A 20,855-nucleotide genomic window follows, 5' to 3' on the forward strand; every position below is an offset into this window, starting at 1 on the left:
AGTTCTAGTGCCTCTGAGGCCAGGTGGGCTGCTGCACCCCATTCCCACCAGCCACCCTCACATGCAGCCTGCAGAACTCAACACTGCTTCCCTGTTGCTGACAGCGCCTCGGTGGCCTCTGGGCTAAGTCCTGCCTCTGTAGTGTGGCCTCCAAGGCCCGCCGGCCGCAGCCCTCCCTTACCCTGCATGCAGCACGAACACCCTGTGCTGTGCTCCTGGTTCCCCCCAGGTCCCTGCACAAATGGCCCCTTCTCCCTAGAAGAGCCAGCAGCACCCTGTGTGGCAGCTTAGACATCCCTTCTCTTGCCTTTGTGCTCCTCCCACAGGGACCAGCATGATCCCCTCCCCTAGTCCTATTTGGGCTCAGCCAGTATTTCCGTGCAATGTTGTTGCAGGTTCTGCCCCGCCACCGTCATGGGAACCCTAAGAGCATTGGTGTGAGGCTTGGCGGAGGACATGCTGGACCGTGTCTTCTGGTGACTTTCCCCCGCAGAAGGGCTTGGGGGTCAGGCCCACTCCTTTCCCAAACTCACTCTTTCCCCCACAGGCAACCCACTCCCTCTCCTCCATCTCTCCCCGAGACCCGCAGCAGACACCATCAGACTCCGAGGCAGGGAGGAAGGACTGCATTTGCCAATGGAGGCTTTTACTGGGGGGACTGGGGGTGGCGCCCGGCCCGAGGGCTGAGGGCCTGGGAAAGGCACACGGTGGCGGTGGGGTCTCTCGGGCAGGCGCTGGCTCTATAGACAGCTCCCCCTGGTGACCCCTCTTTGGCACTGAGCTGGGAACATGGTGTCCGCACTCCCGGCTGGCAAGCAGAGGCCCGTGTGCCCCGGTGGCGGCTGGCAGTGTAGGCTGGCGGGGTGACGGCCACAGGGGCTGGGTTTGGCACCGGTGGGAGCCAGGGCCCCATGGGACTCAGAGGCTGGGCCACCCCCGCTGCTGGCAGGGTAGTCACATTGGCCATGGAGATGGCTACGAATAGGGAATCCAATAAATTAGGCTGTAGAAAGAAGAGGTGAGGGGCCGAGGGGGCTGCGGCTACATTCTCGCTTGGCAGGCAGTGCTGTGCGTCCCTCTCCCGTGGGCTCTTCAGGGCTCTCGTGGGGGAGAGGATGCAGGTGAGGGGCTCTGTGTGACCATGGGTCCCACTGGGTGGCTTTTATGGCATCCCATGCGACAGAAGCCTTGGCTGGCCACCCTCAGGGGATAGATCATGGGGTCTTTGAGAGACTGACGAGGAGGGAATCATGGGGACTCGAGTCTCCGGAGGGAGGCCACCTGCAGCACCAGGGGCTGTGGCCTGAGTGGCTCCTGGGGCCCGGCTGCGCTGCTGTGGCCAGCACTGGGCCCCCGTGCCCCAGCTTCCTCCGCGGAGCAAAGTAGGAGACTCACTACCCTGGACAGGGCCCAGTCACTGTGGAACAGCCCCCCCAGGGAGTGGGAGGGACAGGGTGGGGGTTATGCAGGGCGTCACCCTCCACATCTACTTTCCCAAGGGCGGGAAGGGTCTTCTAGGAGGGGCCAGGCATGCAGGGGCAGGGCGCATGCGCAGGTGGGTGCTGCTGTCTCCTTCATATGATCTGAGCTTGGGGGCGGGGCAGGGGCCGGGGAAGGCCGAGTCAGGTGGAGGCACCCTGGAGGCCGCCAGGGTCTTGTGGGCTAGGTGCCGGCACCTGTGCTGGGGCCATGGCCTCGCCCAGGATCTGGCAGAGCTCTTGGAGGCGCCGCTGCATCTTGGGAATGCCTGCCAGCTGCTGCTCCAGCCGCTGCTTCTCCTCTGTCAGGCTCAGGCGAGCAGCCGAGTCCAGCTTCTCGAACTTCCAGCCACCCTCCCCGTCGAACTGTAGCAAGTGTGTGTGGTACTTCCTGGCCAGGAGAGGGACAGGGTCAGGGGCACGGCACGAGGGCTGCTGATGAGAGCCGCCTGCTGCTGCTGGGCTCACCAGGCCACGTCCTCCCCTCAGGCTGCCACTCCCACTGGCCCCAGACAGGGAGAGAGGGCACCTACCACAGGGAGGGCCGGTGGGTGATGGAGAGCAGGGCGATGCCCGCGTCCTTGGCTGCCTGGAAGATCTTGCCTTCCACATCGATGCTCACGGCACTGGTGCATTCATCCAGGAGGGCGTACTTGGGCCTGGGGGTCCGGGCCGAGAGGAGAGTCTGTGCACCCTCCAGGGCCCAGTACCTCGGCCCAGCTCAGGCTCCACTGAGCCCAGGCCTCCCCATGGCTGCTACTTCCCCTTCCAGGGGACCCCAGGGAGCCCAGAGTGCTCACCTGTGGTAGAACATGCGGGCCATGCCGATTCTTTGCTTCTCGCCACCCGACAGGACGTCCTTCCAGTCACACATAGCCTCCCAACCTGGGCGGGGGCAAGGGTCTTGGCTCAGTTCCACCAGCACCCAGCCCTGGGGGCCGGCCGGGGAGCTGGGGGAGCTGTGGGAATGAGCTGGCTGTGATGACAGGGCCACTGTGCCTCTGTGTCCTTGTCCGTCTGCCAGGCATTAATCATGGAGGAGTGGGGACTGGAATCATGCCTCCTCCTAGAAGAGATATGGTGGAGTCCCAGCCCCAGCACTTCAGTGTGACCTTATTTGGAGACAGGGCCTTCATGGAGGTGATCACACTAAGATGAGGTCATCAGAGTAGACCCTAATTCAATATGACTATGTCCTCATAAAAAGGGGGTATGCGGGCAGAGGACGTGCATAGAGGGAACATGAGGTGAAGATATACAGGGAGAAGTGGGCTATCTGCGAGCCAAGGACAGAGGCCTGGAACACATCCTTCTGTCACGACACCCAGAAGGAGTCCACCCTGCTGGCACCTGGATCTCAGGCTGCTGGATGCAGGAGACGACCCACCCCTGCGGTTTATGGCAGCCCCAGGGCACCCACACAATTCCCTGGCACAGAGCCCCAGAGCTGCCACAGTGCTCTCCCCAGACCAGGGGCTTGTCACCACCCACAGGGGTTGGGCCTCCTGTCACTGCCCTGTGCCAGCACTTTGGCAAGGCTCGAGTGGGCTGCTTGAACAAGCAGGTGAGTTGGCTGCTCCACTGGGCCGGGGCACTGTGGCAGAAGTGGCCCCTCCTGTATTCTCGGGCATGCTGTCTTCCCCTGCGGCCCAGGACTGGAAGTGGCGACAGGGTGTATGGCCACCCAGAATAGAGATTACGCTTCCCAGGTGGCCTTGTGGTGAGGTGTGAGCATGAGACTAAGTTGTGGCCAATGAGATGTAACTGTAAGTATTCAATATGGTGGCTTCTGGAACCTTCCTTAAAAGATAGAAGGCACATACCTTTTGCCCCTTCCCTTCTACTTCCTCCATCCTACAGCCTGGGACATGATGTGAGGGCTGCAGCAGCCCCCCTGTATCATGAGGTGACTTTGGAAATGGAGGCCACACACAGCAGAGTGACCTGGTAGAAAAGCCTAGAGCCCTGGGACCTTCACAGAGCAGGGCCAGCCCCGGCAACCGTGGCCTGGCTCTCTTGGGACCTAACAGCTCAGCAGAATAAACTCACAAACGATCTTAGCCAGTACTGCAGGGAGGCTGGTTCTGTTCCTCGCAGCTCAACTCCATCCTAACGGCTCGTGCTGGCCGGCCACAGGCCCTAGGCATTCAGGCTGCCACAGAGGCGGGAGGGGCCACTGCTCCCAGGCTGAGGGCAGCAGGAGCAAGAAGCAGGGCCGCGCCAGGGGCTGCTCCACTGCCATCGCCACCTGTGTCCCCGCTTCCTCCACAGGCAGGTGACAACACCCCAGCCATTTCCTGCAGGAGCCACTTCTTCTCATGTTGCCACCAAGGCAGGGCTTGGTGCCTGTGCCCTTGAACCGTGAAGGGGAGCCCCAGCAAGGCGAGGCCCTTGCCCAGGGCAATCTTGCACCCAGCACTGGGGGCTGGAAGCTGAACCCAGAGGATCAGAATTCAAAGAGAGAACTAAACACTCCTACCATGTCCCTGCAGCTGCACCCCCCTCTCCTCCTCTGCTCTCCCAGCATGATGGACACTGTGAACAAGCAGCATTCCTTGATAAGCCCAGGACAAGAGAACAGCTTAGTCTGGCCTCCTTTTCCGTGAACTCATCTCAGAATCCACCCGACTCTGCTGGCCCCAGCCCCCTCCAAGCGTCTGCACAAACCTCCGGACAGTAGCCATCACTGCACACATGTGCCTGCCCCTGCCCACCGCCCCATGGTCCTTCCAAGAGCGTCTGATCCTGCTCAGGGAAAGCCTAGGCTCCCGTCTGGTCCGGAGGGGACTCTGTGAGCTAGCCTCTCGCGCCACCAAGCCTGTGGGCCGCACTCCGCCCTGCTGTCTCTGGCTCCCCGACAGGGTAACCGCTCAGCATTCTGCAGGGCTCAGCTCAGACCTCTTTTCTCTGGGAGAGGGTATCCTGGGTCCCCCAATGAGGTGCACATCCCTGTTAGGTGCCCCCTTCTCTAGAGCACCCATGCCACCTGGGGCCATCTGTGTGGTGCTGGTCCTCCCTGGTAGGCAGGCCTTAGAGGCAGCACCCTCTGTCCCGCCCCTGTGGCACCTGGCACTTTAGACTCCTGGATGTTGAGATAATCTTCACTCCCTGGAGGCCAAGGGAGAGGCCACAGTGAGACAAAAGGCGGCTGCCAGCCCCAGGCCTCCTACCTCCCTCCCGCTGCAGGATGTGGTGCAGATGCACGATGTCCAGGATGGCTTCCAGGTCCTGCTCTGAGTAGCCCTTCCTTCGCATGTCCGCCACTGAGTCCGGGTAGATCACCTGGTCACGCAGGGAGCCCACAGACATATAGGGCCTGTGGGAAAGCTGGGTGTCCATAGAGGGAAGGGCTGGCCCTGCCTCTCCCAAGATACTCTGCGCCTCCCAGGCAGTGTCCACATGCCACGCTCACACGCACCCACACGCTCACGTTGCCACCCGTGCACACACCCCACACAGATCCAAAACAGGGCAGTGGATTGGGTGGGTGTGGAGGGAGCAGGAACCATAGCCTGTCTCTGGCTCTGGGGACAGCGCGTCGGTGTCCTCTCCTGAGGTGCTGACTCTTCACCACTTCCTGGGCCTCTGCAGGAAGCCACGCGTGGGCGCACAGGCAGGGAGAGGCGCAGGAGAGACGCATGGGCTTCCTCACCTCTGTGGGATGTAGAACATGCGCTGGGGTGGGGGCTTGTAGAGCACACCGCCGTACGTGGGCCAGAGCCCACCCAGGATCCGGAACAGGGAGCTCTTGCCGCAGCCGTTGGGGCCCGTGATGAGCAGATGCATGCCTTCCTCCACCTGCAGGGGCAACAGCCACTGACGCCAGAGAGCGCAGGCTCCTTCCCGTACCCTATGGCCTCCTGCCCAGCCTTGAGAGGCTCCCAATGCCCGAGGCCAGCAGGCGGGCCATTCTTGATCTGTTGATAAAGGACAGCAGGGCCTGGGGGATGGGATCCAGCATCCACGGCCCTAGCTAAATTTAGCTCTCGCTAAATGCCTGGCCCAGGACATAGGAATGGACAAGACCTGGCCCTGTCCTCAGGCCCTGACATGCCCAGAGAACGTGGGTCCAGCACGTTCTGGAACAGAAGAGGAAGGGCCTATTCTGCCACAGCTGAACGAGTAGGTGTGTTTCAACACAGCCAGTGCCATCCTCAGTCCCATCCAACTTCCACTTCACCAGGAATCCAAGTGCAGGGTCAACTCTCAGCCCCCTTTAAGGAACTGCCCTGAAAGGCACTTTGTTTTCAAGAGACGAGATCTCAGTGTCGCCCAGGCTGGAGTGCAGTGGTGTGACCACAGCTCACTGCTGTCTCCAACTCCTTGGCTCAAGTCATCCTCCCACCTCAGCCTCCTGAGTAGCTGGGCCTACAGATGCACGCCACCATGCCTGGCTAAGTTTTAAATGTTTTTTTAGAGACGGGGTCTTGCTATGTTGTACAGGCTGGTCTCAAACTCTTGGACTCAAGCAATTCTCTCACCTTGGCCTCCTGAGTCACTGGGGACAAAAGGCAGTTTCTTTCTTTTCTTTTTGAGACAGGGCCTTGTGGTGGGATCATGGCTCACTGCAGGCTCAACCTACTGGGCTCAAGAGATCCTCTCACTTTAGCTTTTCAAGTAGCTAGAACTATAGGCACGGCCACCACACTTGGCTTATTTTTGTATTTTTAAAAATTTTTGTAGAGACGGTATTTGCCATGTTGCCCAGGCTGGTCTTGAACTCCTGGGCTGAAGCGATCTGCCCACCTCGGCCTCCCAAAGTGCTGGGATGACAGGCATGAACCACCACACCCGGCCCAAAAGGTACTTTCTTTATGGCTCTAGACTGACAGTACAGACCCACTGCCTTCCCAGGTGCCAGAATGACCCAGAGATGCCACAGTGGCCCCTGGGCTCTGCATCATGGACCCCAGGCTCCTCAATTCACTGATTCCATGGTCCTCACTGGAGCTAGGAAACGTCTACTTCGGGAAAATGCCAGCCAGGCTGGGGGGAGGGCTGTGTGCAGGGAGGAGGCCGGGGGCCTGGAGTCAGTGAAGTCCATGGTAACAACAATGCTACACAGGGCTCCTGGGAAGACTTGAGGGCGTAGTCTTTAGCTTACCTCAGGCAGTGTCATGGACGGAACTGTGTCTTCTGAAATTCCTATGTGGGAACCCTAATCCCCACTACCTTGGAGTGTGAGCTGATTTGGAAACGGGGTCGTTGCGGACGTGACGAATTAGGTTTGGATGAGGTCATTCTGCAGAAGGGTGGGCCCTAATGCAATGTGACCCATGTCATGGCAGGGCAGACGGAGACACGGACACACCCAGAGGGAGAGTGCTGTGTGGAGACAGAGGCTGAGGCCAACCTGCCGTGGCAGAAGCCAAGGAAGCCCGCAGATGGTCAGCAGAGCAGAAGCTGGGACAGAGGCCCCGAGCGGAGGCGCCTTCTCGGTACTCGGCAAGAGTCCGCCCCGCCTGCGCCTTCCTCTCGGACTGCCGTTCCCCAGCTGGGAGAGAGGCCATCTCTGCTGGGAAAGCCACTTAAAGTTTGTAACACTTTGTGACCGCAGCCACAGGATGCTAATACAGCCACCTGACTGTCCCCTCCTGAGGGGCCGGGCCTGGGCCTTGCCCCATCTTGCACACCTGGCTCCCTGAGCAGCTGTGGCCGGGTGTGCAGGGGCCCTGTGAGCTTGCCTGCTGCCCCTGCCTGCTTGTGCTGCCCGGGGCCAGCCTGGAAACCACCCTCCTCAGACTCACTGGTGATCAGCTCCCCCGATATCCTAGGAGTGGCCACTGCCGGCGGTGAGGGGTAACCACCTGTGCTGGCCCCTCCTCCCTGGCACGCCCCTCCTCCCTGGCACGCCCCTCCTCCCTGGCATGCCCCTCCTGTCTGCTTTGTCCTGTGTGAGCTGCCCCTCAGGCCCACGGCCTCTACCGTCAGCTGCCTGCCCACTTGCTCGCAGCGACTCCTGGGCAAGGCTTCATCCCACCCCCACCACCCCGAGGGACTTTGACCACTCTTCTTGTGATCCCCACTGTCCCTTGAACAGCTGTCCACCTGGAGACCTTTGTAACACTTTAGTGCCCTTCCACGGTGAGGACTCCCTGAGTGCAGGGCTCCTGATTTACCTCAGGTTTCTGGTGCCCAGCTCAGAGTTCAGGGCATATTGGCTAAATGAATGAATGAATGAGTGATTCCTTGTCACTTCTCTACCTGTCCCTCCACCCCAGTCTCCCCCTCACTCCATTGCTCCTCAGCCCCATCTAAACCCCTGGCTGGGGACACAGGTAATCTGTGGCCTTCCCAGGGAGGTCGAGTGGCAAGGTTTGAAGCAGAGCCCCCCGCCCGGGTCTTGGCTTTCTTAGGAGTATGGGGAGCTGGCATCAGATGATAGGGCCAGGAACGCCGGGGTGAACCTTGGCCAATCCTGGTATCACTGGTCTCTCTTATCAGCCTCTGTTGCCCCAGGATGAACAGTCAGAGACACGTTGGTCTCTCACCTTGACCTTGGCCCACCTGCCACGTAGATCTAGGGACAATGGCTGTTGCCAGCACAGACAGGCGGGAACCAAGGGCTGAGGCTTGCATATGTGCGTGGCTGGCGCCCTCCCCGCTGGACCTACCCTGATGTTGAGGCTGGCCACCACCACCTCTCCTGAGGGCGTGATGATGGGGATGTTCTCGCAGATGATCCCCTGCTCCACATCCACCACCTGGCCTGCAGAGAGAGTACGGCGGGGGGTGGGGAGGGGAAGGAGTGGCGGCAACCCCTCTGCATTCTGGGGGGTCTGCGTGCCCCCGGCAGCATGCCAGCTGGTTCCCCACCAGCAGCCTGTGGTCCAGGGCCCCTAGGGAACACAGCCAGGTTTTCCAACAAGCTGAACTCTTCCCTCAGTGTCTAGTACGGTGCCCTGGGCCGCCACCCACTTCTGCAGCACCTGCCTCCCACGGCAGCCAGCGGCTGACACACTGACTGGAACTTTCTCTCCCCAGGAAACCCTCCAGGGGCCCAGCTCGACCAGGCCGAAGTCCTCAAAGACCCTGCTGGGCAGCCCTTCCGTCCTGGGTGGACTGGGATGGGCCAGAAGCGCACAGAGGTCCCTGAGTGAGGGAGCAGGAATGGGAGGAGCTGGGGCAGCAGGTCAGCATCTGCAGTAGCAGCAGGGGCGGGGTCACTCATAGGGAGGGGACAGCCTTACCTCGGATCTTCAGGGGGCCCTCCACGCGGACACCAGACCGGCCGATGGTCCCAGACCCCGCCTGAGCGTCCTCCAGCTCCCTGGGCCTCTTGAAGTGACAGCGCTGAACATCTTCAAACACCTGGAACATCTCGTGCACCCGGGCTGTGTAGCCAGCAAGCTCCGTCACCTGAGGGAGGGTGACCCTGGCTCAGCCCTTGCCAGTTGCAGGGAGAGGAGCATGGCAAGGATGGCAAGGGTGGGGCTGGGCCAGAGGTACCTCCTTGTACGACGACATGATCCGCTCAATGGCATCTGCAGCCGCTGTCAGGAGGTTGCGGGCAATAGTGAAGGCTTCTGTGCGCTCGCTCACCAGCTCCTCCTCCTTCTTTTCCAAGGCTGCCTTCTTCACGGCCTCTGCATCTGCAAAGCCCCAGAGGGGTGGGTGGCGGGGCGGGGAGGGGCAGAGACAGTGGAAAGTTAAAAATGAGCCGCTGGAGAGAAAGGCCAGGCTCTTCTGCAGATGGTGCCAAGGCAACCAGATCTCTCTCTCTTTCTCTCCATGTGCAAGAGAGGGACTCCTCACACCATACATACAAACCAACCCAGAGCACATCATAGGGTGATGTGTAGCGTAGCCCAAACTATGAAACTCTTAGAAGAAAATGGGATAAAGCTTCACGACCTTGGATATGGCAACAGTTCCTTCACTAGGACACCAAAAGCATGAGCAACAAGAGAAAAACACATCAACTAAACCTCATCCAACTCAACACTTTTGTGCACCAAAGGACAACATCGAGACAGTGAAAAAGACAACCACAGACTGGGAGAAAACTCTGGACTGGTGAACCGCACATCTGATGAGGGTGCAGTATCCAGAATAGACAAAGAGCTTTCACAACCCAACGGCAGAGGTAACCCGATCACACGTGGGCAAAGGACGTGAACAGACATTTCTCCAAAGAAGACATACAAATGGCCACTCAGCACATCAAAAGTGGCTCAGCGTCATTAGTCATCAGGGAAATGCAAATCAAAACCACCAAGAGATACCACCTCCCACCCACTAGGTGGCTAGAACACAAAGGAGATGACAACCAGTGCTAGCCAGGATGAAACGGTGGAACCCTCCAACACTGCTGGCGGAAAGGTAAAATGGGGCAGCCGCTGTGGAGAACGGTCTCGCAGCTCCTCAAAAAGTGAACTGTCCAGTTACTGTGTGACCTGGCAATTCCACTCCTAGCTATACACCTAGGAGAAACGAAAGTATCTGTGCACATAGAGACTTGTCCATGGATGTTCACAGCAGTGTTATTCACAATAGCCAAAACATGAAGAAACCCAAAATGTCCATCAATGGATGAATGGATAAAGAAATTGTGGTCTATGTACACAATGGAATATTATTCAGCTATGAAAAGGAATGGAGGACTGATTCATCTTATGACATGGACGAATCTTGAAACCATGATGCTCAGTGAAGGAAGGTAGTCACAAAAGGCCACAGAGCACATGATTCCATTTCTAGGACATGTCCAGATAGTCAAATCCACAGAGACAGGAAGCAGATGAGTGGGTGCCAGGGGCTGGAGAGAGGGAATGAGGAGTGACTGTTCATGGGTCTGGGGTTTCTTTGGGGGATAAAATAAAAATAAAACATTCTGGAGTTAGTGGTGATGGCTGCACAACTCTGTGAATGAATTTAAATTGTACATGGAAAAGGATGAATTGTATGGTATGTTAATTACATCTCAATAACATTGATTTTTAAAATGCACCAGCAGGCATCTCGCTTTGTTTCTGGGTACAACCAGCTCCTTCCACCTGCCCTCTGTCCTGCACCACTGATGTCGCCCCTCCTGGGGAATATCTGAACTTTGTCATCCAACGCCCAGGGCTGTTTGGCTTTGAAACACCAACTTTCTTTTTTTTTTCTTTCTTTCTTTTCTTTTTTTTTGAGACAGAGTCTTGCTCTGTTGTCCAGGCTGGAGTGCAGTGGTGTGATCTTGGCTCACTGCAACCTCTGCCTCCCAGGTTCAAGTGACTCTTATGCCTCAGCCTCCCAAGTAGCTGGGATTACAGGCGCCTGCCACCAAGCCCAGCTAATTTTTTTGTATTTTTAGTAGAGACGGGGTCTCACCATGTTGGCCAGGCTGGTCTCAAACTCCTGACCTCAGGTGATCTGCTCGCCTTGGCCTCCCAAGATGCTGGGATTACAGGCGTGAGCCACCGCGCCCAGCCTAATGTCCCACTTCCTGACCTCTACACCATGGTTTTTGACCTCTGGGCCAGCAGCCATATTGTTTGGTGTCTGTTTCTCCCAGGAGCTGCTCCTGTCTTAACTTGCTTTTCTGTCACACTCTAGGGCCCCGTGGCAGCACCCTTGACCCTCGTCAATGGCCCTCTCAGTTTCTTGATCCTTAGAGTCCCCACAGGAGCAGAGGTGGGGAGCAAGGGTGAAGGCTGCCTCTGAGGGTACTGGGGTGTGGCTGAGGTGGTGGGAAGGTCCTGTGAAGGACTCGAGGACTCTATCCAGGGGTGTGTGTGATCCTGAGGGGTAAGCCTCAGGGATCATTGGCTGGGGGCTGGGGGAGGACATGAAATGTAGAGTCAGCTCAGGGCCACGCAGGGTGGAAAGGGGCCTGGCCTGGGAAACCAAGGAACTAGATTGGGCTGGCAGGGTGGGGACATTAATCCTAAAGGTTGAAGGCCTTGGACCTTCCTTCCCACCGTGCTTTTTTTTTTTTTGAGACGGAGTCTTGCTCTGTGCCCCAGGCTGGAGTGCAGTGGCGCGATCTCGGCTCACTGCAAGCTCCGCCCCCCGGGTTCACGCCATTCTCCTGCCTCAGCCTCCCGAGTAGCTGGGACTACAGGCACCCGCCACCACGCCCAGCTAATTTTTTGTATTTTTTTTTTAGTAGAGACGGGGTTTCACCGTGTTAGCCAGGATGGTCTCGATCTCCTGACCTCGTGATCCGCCCGCCTCGGCCTCCCAAAGTGCTGGGATTACAGGCTTGAGCCACCGCGCCCGGCCCCCACCGTGCTCTTAAGGACACAGCCCTCCTCCCCAGGTATTCTAAGAGCTGGACAGTCTCTGTGGACAAAGGGAAGGGTCTGCAAGTCTTTGTGCCTAGGGCATCCTGGCGCAGAACCAGCTGCCCTCTGCAGGTTCTCTTGGAGCCTTGGGCGACTAAGGCCAGGGCCCTGGAGCTGGACAGAGCAAGGCCTCTGGGCTGGAGTGGGAGCCACAGGCCCTGCCCATCTCCTGAGCCCACCTGCCTTGCACGCCAGCCCAGCAAAGCTTATCTAAATCTTCCCCAACCAGCACACTGCACCTCCTTGAAGCACCTGGAGCCCTCACTAGCCACCCAGTGCAGGGGACATAGCAGGGACAAAACAGACAAAAATCCCTGCCCTCCACGGGGCTTGCAGTCCATGGCAGGGAGAGAGAAAAGCGCCACTGACGGGGTGTTCAGTGCTTGGGAGAGCAATGAGGCAGGGAAGGAGACAGGAAAGGTGGTGGTAGGTAGGTCGGGCCTTGCATAGGTGGGCTGTGCCACAGGGCAGCAGAGTAAAGAGTGCTCCTGGCACAGGCCCCGAGACAGAGCAGGCCTGGCATTTGGGGAAATAAGAAGGCCACAGGACCAGGCACAGTGGCTCATGCCTATAATCCCAGCACTTTGGGAGGCCAAGGGAGATGGATCACTTGAGGTCAGGAGTTCAAGACCAGCCTGGCCAACATGGCGAAACCCCATCTCTACTAAAAATACAAAAATTAGCCAGGCATGGTGGTGTGTACTTGTAGTCCCAGCTACTTGGGAGGCTGAGGCAGGAGAATTGCTTGAACCTAGGAGGCGGAGGTTGCAGTGAGCCAAGATCGTGCCACTGCACTCCAGCCTGGGAGACAGAGTGAGACTCCATCTCAAAAAACCCCCCCAAAAAACAGAAGGCCACAGGACAGAACCAATCAAGCCAGGGGAAAGGGAGCGCTTCACAGCCTTCAAAGGCTGCTGGCTCTGAGGGCCAGCAGAGCAGGGCCAGGAGCCCACAAAGCCTGGCACAGCAGAGGCTCAGAAAAGTCCTAGGCCTTCAGGGCAGGGAGCAGCCTGATGCAATCAGTGGCAGCCATGGAGTGAAGCGGCTGCAGGTGCTGTTTCATGGGCTGCCTCGGTGCCTGGGGCTAGGTGCGCTGACTGGGCCGGGCACCCACGCCGGCATCGAGGCTGACCCTTCCTCTTGGTGAGTCACCCAGAGGACGACACAGACGGCTGAGGGCATGGAAGCCCCGAGGTGGAAACAGAAACAGGGAGAGAATCGGACTTCTGTTTATAAATTGAAAACCCTCTTCCCACCAAACTGCGTAAAAACTATGACACTATTTCAAGCAGAGCCAAGCTTGATGGAAAGCAAGGGAAACTCCTGGGAGCAAAGAGAAGCAGGCAGCCAGGTGATCCTTTGAAAGCCCCAGAGGCAGGCAGGGCAAAGACCAGGAAGCTTTCTTTGCTTAGCCTGGGCTCTATGAGCAATGAACAAAAAGCCTCCTCTAAGAATTTGTAACAATGTGCCTGGAGTTCAAATGAATTCAAATGAAACCACCTCTCATTTCAGGAACCATCCCCTCCACACTAACTAACGGCCTCCAACTGCTTACCCTGGAGTGCTTGGCCAAAACAGAAAGAAATACGGACTTACACCCTCCATTGAGGTCATATCAATCCCTATAGAAGTTCTGTTGCAAAACCCACAAGGAAATTATCCACCATGAGTGAGGACCAGCAGACAGAAGACAGGTGAATGAGACTCCCAAGAACTGAAGCTAACCAAACCATCGGATAGAGACTGTGGGGTAAGTATGACTAACATGATACACAGCATAAAAGGAGCAGTCAAAAAGATGAGCAAATAAGACACAGAAACAGCCTGACATTTCTACTTGAAAAAGGAAATATCCATTTTCAAATTTCTATTTGAAATAGAATGAAATAGAACTTACAGAAACAGCCACTGAAATGTGAACAAAATTCCAATTAGACATGGCCGAAAAGAAAACTGGTGAACTGGCAAATGAGCAAGCAGGAAGAAAGCCTGAGGGCATCCCCAGAATTCAACACAGTGTGAGATGGGAAACAGTAAACAGAAACCAAAAGACACAATGAAGAGAGTCAGAAGTCCAGCGCTGGTTGCCAGTTCTAGAAGAACGGGATAAAAGAATGAGAGTCAGACAATATCTCAAAAGCTAATAGCTGAGAATCTTCCAGAATGATTGAAAAACCTGAATATTCAAAGGACATATAACAAGTCTCAAGCAGAATCAACAAAAACTGACATCTAAACACGTCATAGTGAAACTGCAGAATGCCAAAAAGAAAGAAAATGATCAGAGTACCCAGAGAAAAAACACAGGGTACTCAGGGAGGACAATTTTTCAGCAGCTACAGATTTGTCAGCAGCTACAGAAGAAGCAGGGAGACAGCAAGACATTGTGAAAGGGCTGAGAGAAAAGAATTGTCCACCTAGACTCCATTGCGCAACTCAACTTTAGCTTCGGAATAAGGGTGAAATAGAAACATTTGCAACAAAAATAATCAAGAATTACAACAGGCCAGGTGCGGGGGCTCACATCTGTCATCCCAGCACTTCGAGAGGTCGATATGGGAGGACCGCTTGAGCCCAGGAGTTCCACACTAGCCTGGGCAACATAGCAAGAACCTGCCTCTACAAAAAACAAACAAACAAAAACCAAAATAACACAAAGAATTACAATAAAATAATCAAGAATTAGGAGCACTGATGACTGTTTGTCCTGAGTATAGTTGTGAGTTAAAAAACAAACAAACAAACAAAAACTAAAAACATGTCTATCTGGAGGAAGACAACGGAACATAGAAGAGAAATTGAGATGCAGGAGCGAAATGGTGAGCATAGAACTCAGCAAACGTGTGAGCGAGTTTTATCACGTGTGGATAAGGCGATAGCAAAGAGGAAAAACTAGGTACAAATCAACTCTTGGCTGGGCTATGACGCCATGCCCCACGGGGGTCTTCTGTGTTCTAAGGTCCAGGAGGAGGCGGAGCTATTGATTAACCTAACAAGTATGCGTGTTGATCTTTTATTTTTAACTTTTATTTTTATTTGAGACGGAGTCTCACTCTGTCACCCAGGCTGGAGTGCAGTGGCGTTATCCTGGCTCACTGCAAGCTCCGCCCCCCAGGTTCACGCCATTCTCCTGCCTCAGCCTCCGGAGTAGCTGGGACTACAGGCGCCCACCACCGCGCCTAGCTAATTTTTTTGTATTTTTAGTAGAGACGGGGTTTCACCGTGTTAGCCAGGATGGTCTCGATCTCCTGACCTCGTGATCTGCCTGCCTCGGCCTCCCAAAGTGCTGGGATGACAGGCGTGAGCCACTGTGCCCAGCCACGTGTTGATCCTTTAAAGGGTAACCACTAATGGACTAAAAAATCAAATGCAGAAGTTGCAATCCAGTAGAGAAACAAAACAGGAATGCAGGCTGGGCGCGGCGGCTCACGCCTGTAATCCCAGCACTTTGGGAGGCTGAGGCAGGAGGACCACCTGACCAGGAGTTCGAGATCAGTCTGGGCAACATGGTGAAACCCTGTCTCTACAAAAAATATGAAAATTAGCCAGGTATGGTGGCTTGCACCTGTAGTCCCAGCTACTGGGGAGGCTGAAGTAGGAGGATCACTTGAGCCTGGGAGGTCAAGGCTGCAGTAAGCCAAGGTCGTGCCACTGCACTCCAGCCTGGGCGACATCAGACTCCTGTTTCAAAAACCAAAAAGAAAATAAAACAAACAAACAAAATCAACAGGCATGCAGAAAACCTAAATCTTTGATCTTATCACTAAAATAACAGGTAGAACAGGCTTCCCACTCCTCTAAAACGCCTTAGGGTGGAGGTCTTTCCCCTTTGCGACCTACAAGAGCTGTTTCAGGGCGAGGAAACCAAGGCTGGAGTGATAAAGGGGCTCACTCGAGGTACTCCGCACATCCTCCCACCTCTAAGTCACAGTTGGGTTGAGGACAGGGACAGGTGGGTGAGGGTATCTGTGCCTGGAGAAGTGGTATGTTGTGTTCTTGACTTGCAGTCCTGGGCTTGGCTGAGTGGTACCAAAGGACGTGAGGTGAGCGCAGGGCAAAAGGCAACAAGGAGGGGCAAGGCAAGCCCAACCTCTGAGAGCATCAAGGGTGGCAGCAGGGCCTCGGCAGCCCCGGCAGCAGAAGTGGGAGGCGGGCTGGCTGAGCTGGGCCCTCATGAGCCCAGCACCCAGCGGTATGGGGGACAGGCCCCTGGCCCGGATCCTCTTAGAGCCCTGGGTCTCACCTGTCTCTGAGTAACCAGTGGCGGTGATGATGGGGACAGCCACCATGAGCAGGCCTGAGGCGCTCCACACATACTTCATGAGGAACTGCTCCAGCATGACATACCACAGGCGTTCCAGAAGGATAAGGTTGATCTGCGAGGCCAGGTCCTGGTAGGAGTGCTGTAGCAGCGCCAGCTCCACCTGAGGGGGTGACAGAAACAGAGAGGCTTCATGGCCATGCACAGTGGCAGCTCCCATGGGGGCAATGGTCAGAGTCTTCGAGTGCCACTCACACACGCTGTGCCATGGTGGCCATCAGAAGGCTGAGAGCCAGAGGTTACGATTGGGTGGGGCCAGGTCTCAAACTCAAGGTGTGACAGGATATAAGGGACTGGCTGATGTCACAGTGCGGCTGCCGTCCCCTCTCCACTCCCTCTCTAGTCACCTTGTTTCTGTCCTCTGCTGAGCCCATTTCTTTGGGCTCCCTGCTAGCCCCTCCTCCTGATCCAGAGAGATCATCCATCAGCTCTAATTTTTCCCCCACTAAACTAAGCAAAGAGCAGCGCAGGACAGCAAAAGGCAGTATCTCTTGGGCTGAGTGCAGTAGCTCACACCTGCAATCCCAGCACTTTGAGAGGCTAATCGTCTGAGCCCAGGAGTTGGAGACCAGCCTGGCCAATATGGCGAGATGCTGTCTCTACCAAAAATAATTAAAAAAAAAAAAAATTAGCCAGGCGTGGTGGCACACACGTGTAGTCCCAGCTACTCGCGAGGCTGAGGTGAGAGGATCGCTGGAGCCCTGGAGTTTGAAGCTGCAGTGATGGCACCACTGCACCCCAGCCTGGACAGCACAGTGAGACCCTGTCTCTTGGTTCTGAAAAACTCAGTTCAACAGTCTTGGCCTATTTAGGCCCCCTCTCCCCTCAACTTTCCCACAGTTCCTTTTGGTGAGAAATTTGCACGGATGTGCTGCTGAGCTGGGCCCTACAGGACTCGCCCCAGTGGATGTGCCCACTGCTGAGCCTGGACCTCGCTCCTTCAGCAGTGGGTAGGCCTCCCCTGTCCTTCTGTTCCCCTTCTTGCACTGGCCACCACTATGTCAGGACACCAGCAGGTGGGGAAAGGGACATCTGCAGAGAAGAGGTGGCAGCAGCAGTCAGACAGGTGGGGGAGGTGGGAGGTGTCGGGAAGTGCTCCCAGCACGGTAGCCAAGGGGTTGTGAATTTCTGGGCTCAGTCCAGGGGCACGTGCCCCAGCCTTGCCTCCCCATAGCCATCTGATGACAGCTGCCCAGCTTGGCACTGTTTGCCAAGTGCTTTCATGTCTCTGCATCTGATTCTCACCACGTCCCATTGCATGTGTATTCACGTGCCCATTGTACACAGAACACTGAAGCCCAGGGAGGCAAAGTGACCTGCCCAAGTCCACACAGCCTGACGGTGGCAACCAGTGTGGGAATTTGAACCACACTGGCAGAGCTGCCAGGAGAACCACTTTCTTGTAAATGATGCTTAGACTTATCAAGAGAGCTTTACTTTGTTCTCAAGCAAGAGATTATGTGCATGTGTATTTCAATAAGCCTCCTCGTGGCAATCCCAGGAAGGACAGAATACTCTGCTGTGTGCCCTCCAGCCAGTCAGCTGCTTCTGCCCTGATCTGAGCCTAGGCCAGTGTCCACGGGGACATCAGCCAGTGGGACCGCCACGGGCCACATGCCACCCGAGGGGTCCTATCACACAGCTTTCCTATCCCACACAGCTTTCCAGCCGAGGCCTATGCAAACAGGCCGTGAATGCACACCGGGCCCTCCTGCCCTGGCCAACAAACCCTCTTGGCCAACGCGCTACTTCCTGAAGCTAGCCCGGATGGAGTCCTTCAAAGAACCAGTAATCTACTTCCTGAAGTTAGCCTGGACGAAGGCCTTCAAAGAACCAGTGATCTCTCTTCTGCCCCCGCCACCCAGGTCGGCCTGCACAGCTCAGCTCCCTGCAAGCCCGATCTCCCATTCCTGAAGCAAGCACCCCGGCAATCCAGACTCGTGCTGGGAGCTGGCAGGGGTGCCAGCCAAGGCTGACAATGTAGCTGCGGGGAATGTGCCAAGCGCCTCGCCCAAGGCTGCGGCTGCTTGCCAAGGCCCTGCAGCCCAGCATGCGGGTAAAGAGGAGAGGGAAGCTGGAGTGGTGGCTGAAGTCCAGGGGCCTTTTCTCTGAATCTGCAGTCTGGCCCACACCCGGGATGCCCCTCTCTGTGGAGTTCGAGGACAAGCCTGCTTCTCTGCTGGTGCACAGTGAGACAAGGTCCCAGGGCAAGAGGCTACCTGACCCAGGGAGCACACACAGGCCTTTGGGGGATGGATGCCATTGTGCCCCTCCTCCCAAGAAGCACTGGGGAACGGAAACTGAGTCGCAGAGAGCAGGGCCCAAGGCAACTGCAACCCCAGGCACGAGGAAGGGGAGGGGCTGAGGCGAGATAAAGGGAGCATTGACCTGGAGTAACCTTTCCCAGCGCCTGCCTGGCCCGCCCCGCCCCGGCCCACCAGGGAACTAGGAGACAGACGGGGCGGAAGGGCGGCCACGCCAGGAGCAGGAAGTGTGTCCCGCCGCAGTGGCAGCCTGGACCCGGCATCTCTGGTCTGGGGGCCTGGGAAGGCAGCTGAGCCAGTTGGTAGCTGGGCAAGCCTGTGGGCTCAGGCGGGGGTGGCCTTGACCCCAAGTCCCACTGCTGCGCTGGGCACTGCTCATTAACCTCGCTTGGGCTGAGTCATGCCCATAATGCCTGCCTGCTTGGCCAGCCAGCTCTGCTGGACGCCGGCCTTCAAAGGGCCCAAGGGCCCAGGAGGGGCTAGGCAGCAGGTCACGTCCCTTGGTCCCCGCTCCCGAATGGCAGGCATCTCCTCTCAAGGCTCAAACTGCTAGGATCGCAGCTCTAAGGCTGGGACAACCTCCTTGAGGAGGAGAGGAAGCAGAAGTGGCCAGGAGCGCGCAGGCAACCAGCACAGGACAGTCCCCACCCAGCCTTCCTGCCTCTCTACTGCCGCACCTGAGTCCACGGCTGCCCAAGGCCCTGCCCACCCCAGCCCTGCTCTCCCATGGCCTGCCCACACCTTTGGCATCAGCCCCAGCCCGCCCTGGACTGTCCCCACTGCTCACGGCTGCCTGCCCCTGGGCCTCCCTGCCACACGCTTCCCTCCGTGCCCAGCGTCCCAACCTGCCCCACCTCGTGGCCCCCATAGAAGGCGATCTCCTCCGAGTTGGCCACCACACGCGAGTGCATGTAGCGCAGCTCCCCCTTCCGCCGCGCCTCCTCTGCCACCAGCTCCCCAAACTTGGGTGAGAAGGCCCGCAGCACGTTGGCCGTGAGGAATACCACGAGGCCAGCGATGGCTGAGGGCCAGGCTGTGCCGGCCCCACGGGAGCGGGCCGCCTGAAGCAGGGTGTAGGAAGTCACAGCCACGTCCAGGAGTGGCTTGGTCAGGTTGGAGTAGAGGTGGGCCACAGAGGCCGCAAAGGCCACCACGTCCTCTGTCAGAGACTGGTCAGGGTTGCGAAGCCGCCCGTCCATGTTGCTGACCCGGTAGTAGGTCTGCTGGGAGAAGTAGAGGCGGTAGGCGTGGGCCACCAGACGGCTGCGGAACGACAGGGCCAGCTGGCCCTCCAGGTAGCGGATGGCACTGTTGACGAAGGTAGCAGGGAGGGCGATGAGGAGCCATTGCAGCAGCTGCCAGCCAAAGGCCCGCGGGTCCTTGCGCACGATGCAGCGGGCCAGCCTTCCGTCCAGGCGGGCCACATACACCGACAGGAAGGTGCGGCTCACCAGGGCGGCCGAGTGCAAGGCCAGCAGCCCCGTCTCCCGGCACAGGACCCGGGGGAACAGCAGCCGCAGGAGCCACATAAGCCGCTGCAGGAATACCCGGTTCATGCCGGCCTTGGCCGCCGCGGCCCCGGAGGACTCCTGCGTGGGCTCCCTGGCGGGCGCCTGAGAACCCCTGGCCGGGGCCAGGCACTGGCGCACCAAGGGGTAGACTTTGTGGACTCCATAGGCCGCGAGGGCCAGGAGCACGGCCGTGCGCTTCAGCGTGCTCCCCCGCCAGGGCCGGGGCCTGGAGAGCACCGGCATGTCACCTGGGCTGGCTGGCGCGCAGGGACTGGGGCTGGTGCCTGGGGCAGCAGTTGAGGCAGGTGGCTGGAAGGGTTGTTGTTCTGACCCCGGGCCTGTTGTCTAGGCAACTGGAAACCTTGCGATGGCCCTTGAGACTGTCGCTTTAGGCCCCCGGGGTGCTGCTGGGGCCCCTGGTGCGGTGGGCTCAGGGCCCTCCAGGGTCGCGGCCTCTTCGGGCAGCCCAAGTGGAGAAGCTTGGCTCTCCTGTCCTGTCAGTGCCCTGGCTCCTGAGGTCAGGGCCTGGAAGGATTTCGGGCAGAGGGGGCGTCTCTTCCTCTCCACCTTCTTCTCCTCCTCCTCCTCCCCTGGTGGCGCCCCTCCCCGGGGCACCAGGCGCGTCCGTCCGCTCCGCAGCCTGGCTGAAGCGACAGTGACTCCGCCACCGGCCCAGAATCCCCACCCACCCCTCCCCAGGGGCGAGTCGGGGGAAGGGGAGGAGGCGGAGGAGGGGCGAGGGGCGGAGTCCGGGCGCGGGAGCCCCACCCTGTTCTCGCCCCTCGGCGAGGCCCCTCCCCCACCAACCCCGTTCTCGCCCCTCGGCAGGGCCTCTCCGCACCACAGAGACGTGGGACGGCCTCGCGGACTAGATAAGCGGCCCTCGTAGGCCCGCCAAAGCCCCGCCCCGCCCGCGTGCTCGCTCCACCCGTCCCCGCGCGCCCGGAGCCCCAGGCGCCGCTTCCTCTCGCGCTCGGGGCGTCGGCCCTCCGCTCGGGGGCGGGGCGGGAAGC

General features: G+C 57.9%; 1 protein-coding gene across 2 annotated transcripts; it reads right to left on the reverse strand.

Moving 5' to 3' along the window:
• Positions 1–617: 617 nt before the first annotated feature.
• LOC105467327 (ATP binding cassette subfamily D member 1) lies at positions 618–20,523 on the reverse strand. 2 transcript variants are annotated; one of them, XM_071088772.1, is made up of 11 exons: positions 19,186–20,523; positions 15,990–16,170; positions 8,928–9,070; positions 8,669–8,837; positions 8,093–8,187; positions 5,131–5,276; positions 4,649–4,794; positions 2,279–2,363; positions 2,012–2,137; positions 1,677–1,869; positions 618–975 (listed from the first exon to the last, which is right to left on the reverse strand). In XM_071088772.1, exons 1-11 carry the CDS (start codon positions 20,083–20,085, stop codon positions 955–957), a joined length of 2,205 nt encoding a protein of 734 aa, XP_070944873.1. In that variant the 5' UTR covers positions 20,086–20,523; the 3' UTR covers positions 618–954. The 2 variants fall into 2 exon arrangements, with proteins under 2 accessions (XP_070944873.1, XP_011715134.1); XM_011716832.3 differs by having other exon boundaries at positions 618–1,869.
• Positions 20,524–20,855: the final 332 nt, after the last annotated feature.

This window comes from Macaca nemestrina, chromosome X (assembly GCF_043159975.1).
Source record: "Macaca nemestrina isolate mMacNem1 chromosome X, mMacNem.hap1, whole genome shotgun sequence".
Lineage (NCBI taxonomy): Eukaryota > Metazoa > Chordata > Mammalia > Primates > Cercopithecidae > Macaca > Macaca nemestrina.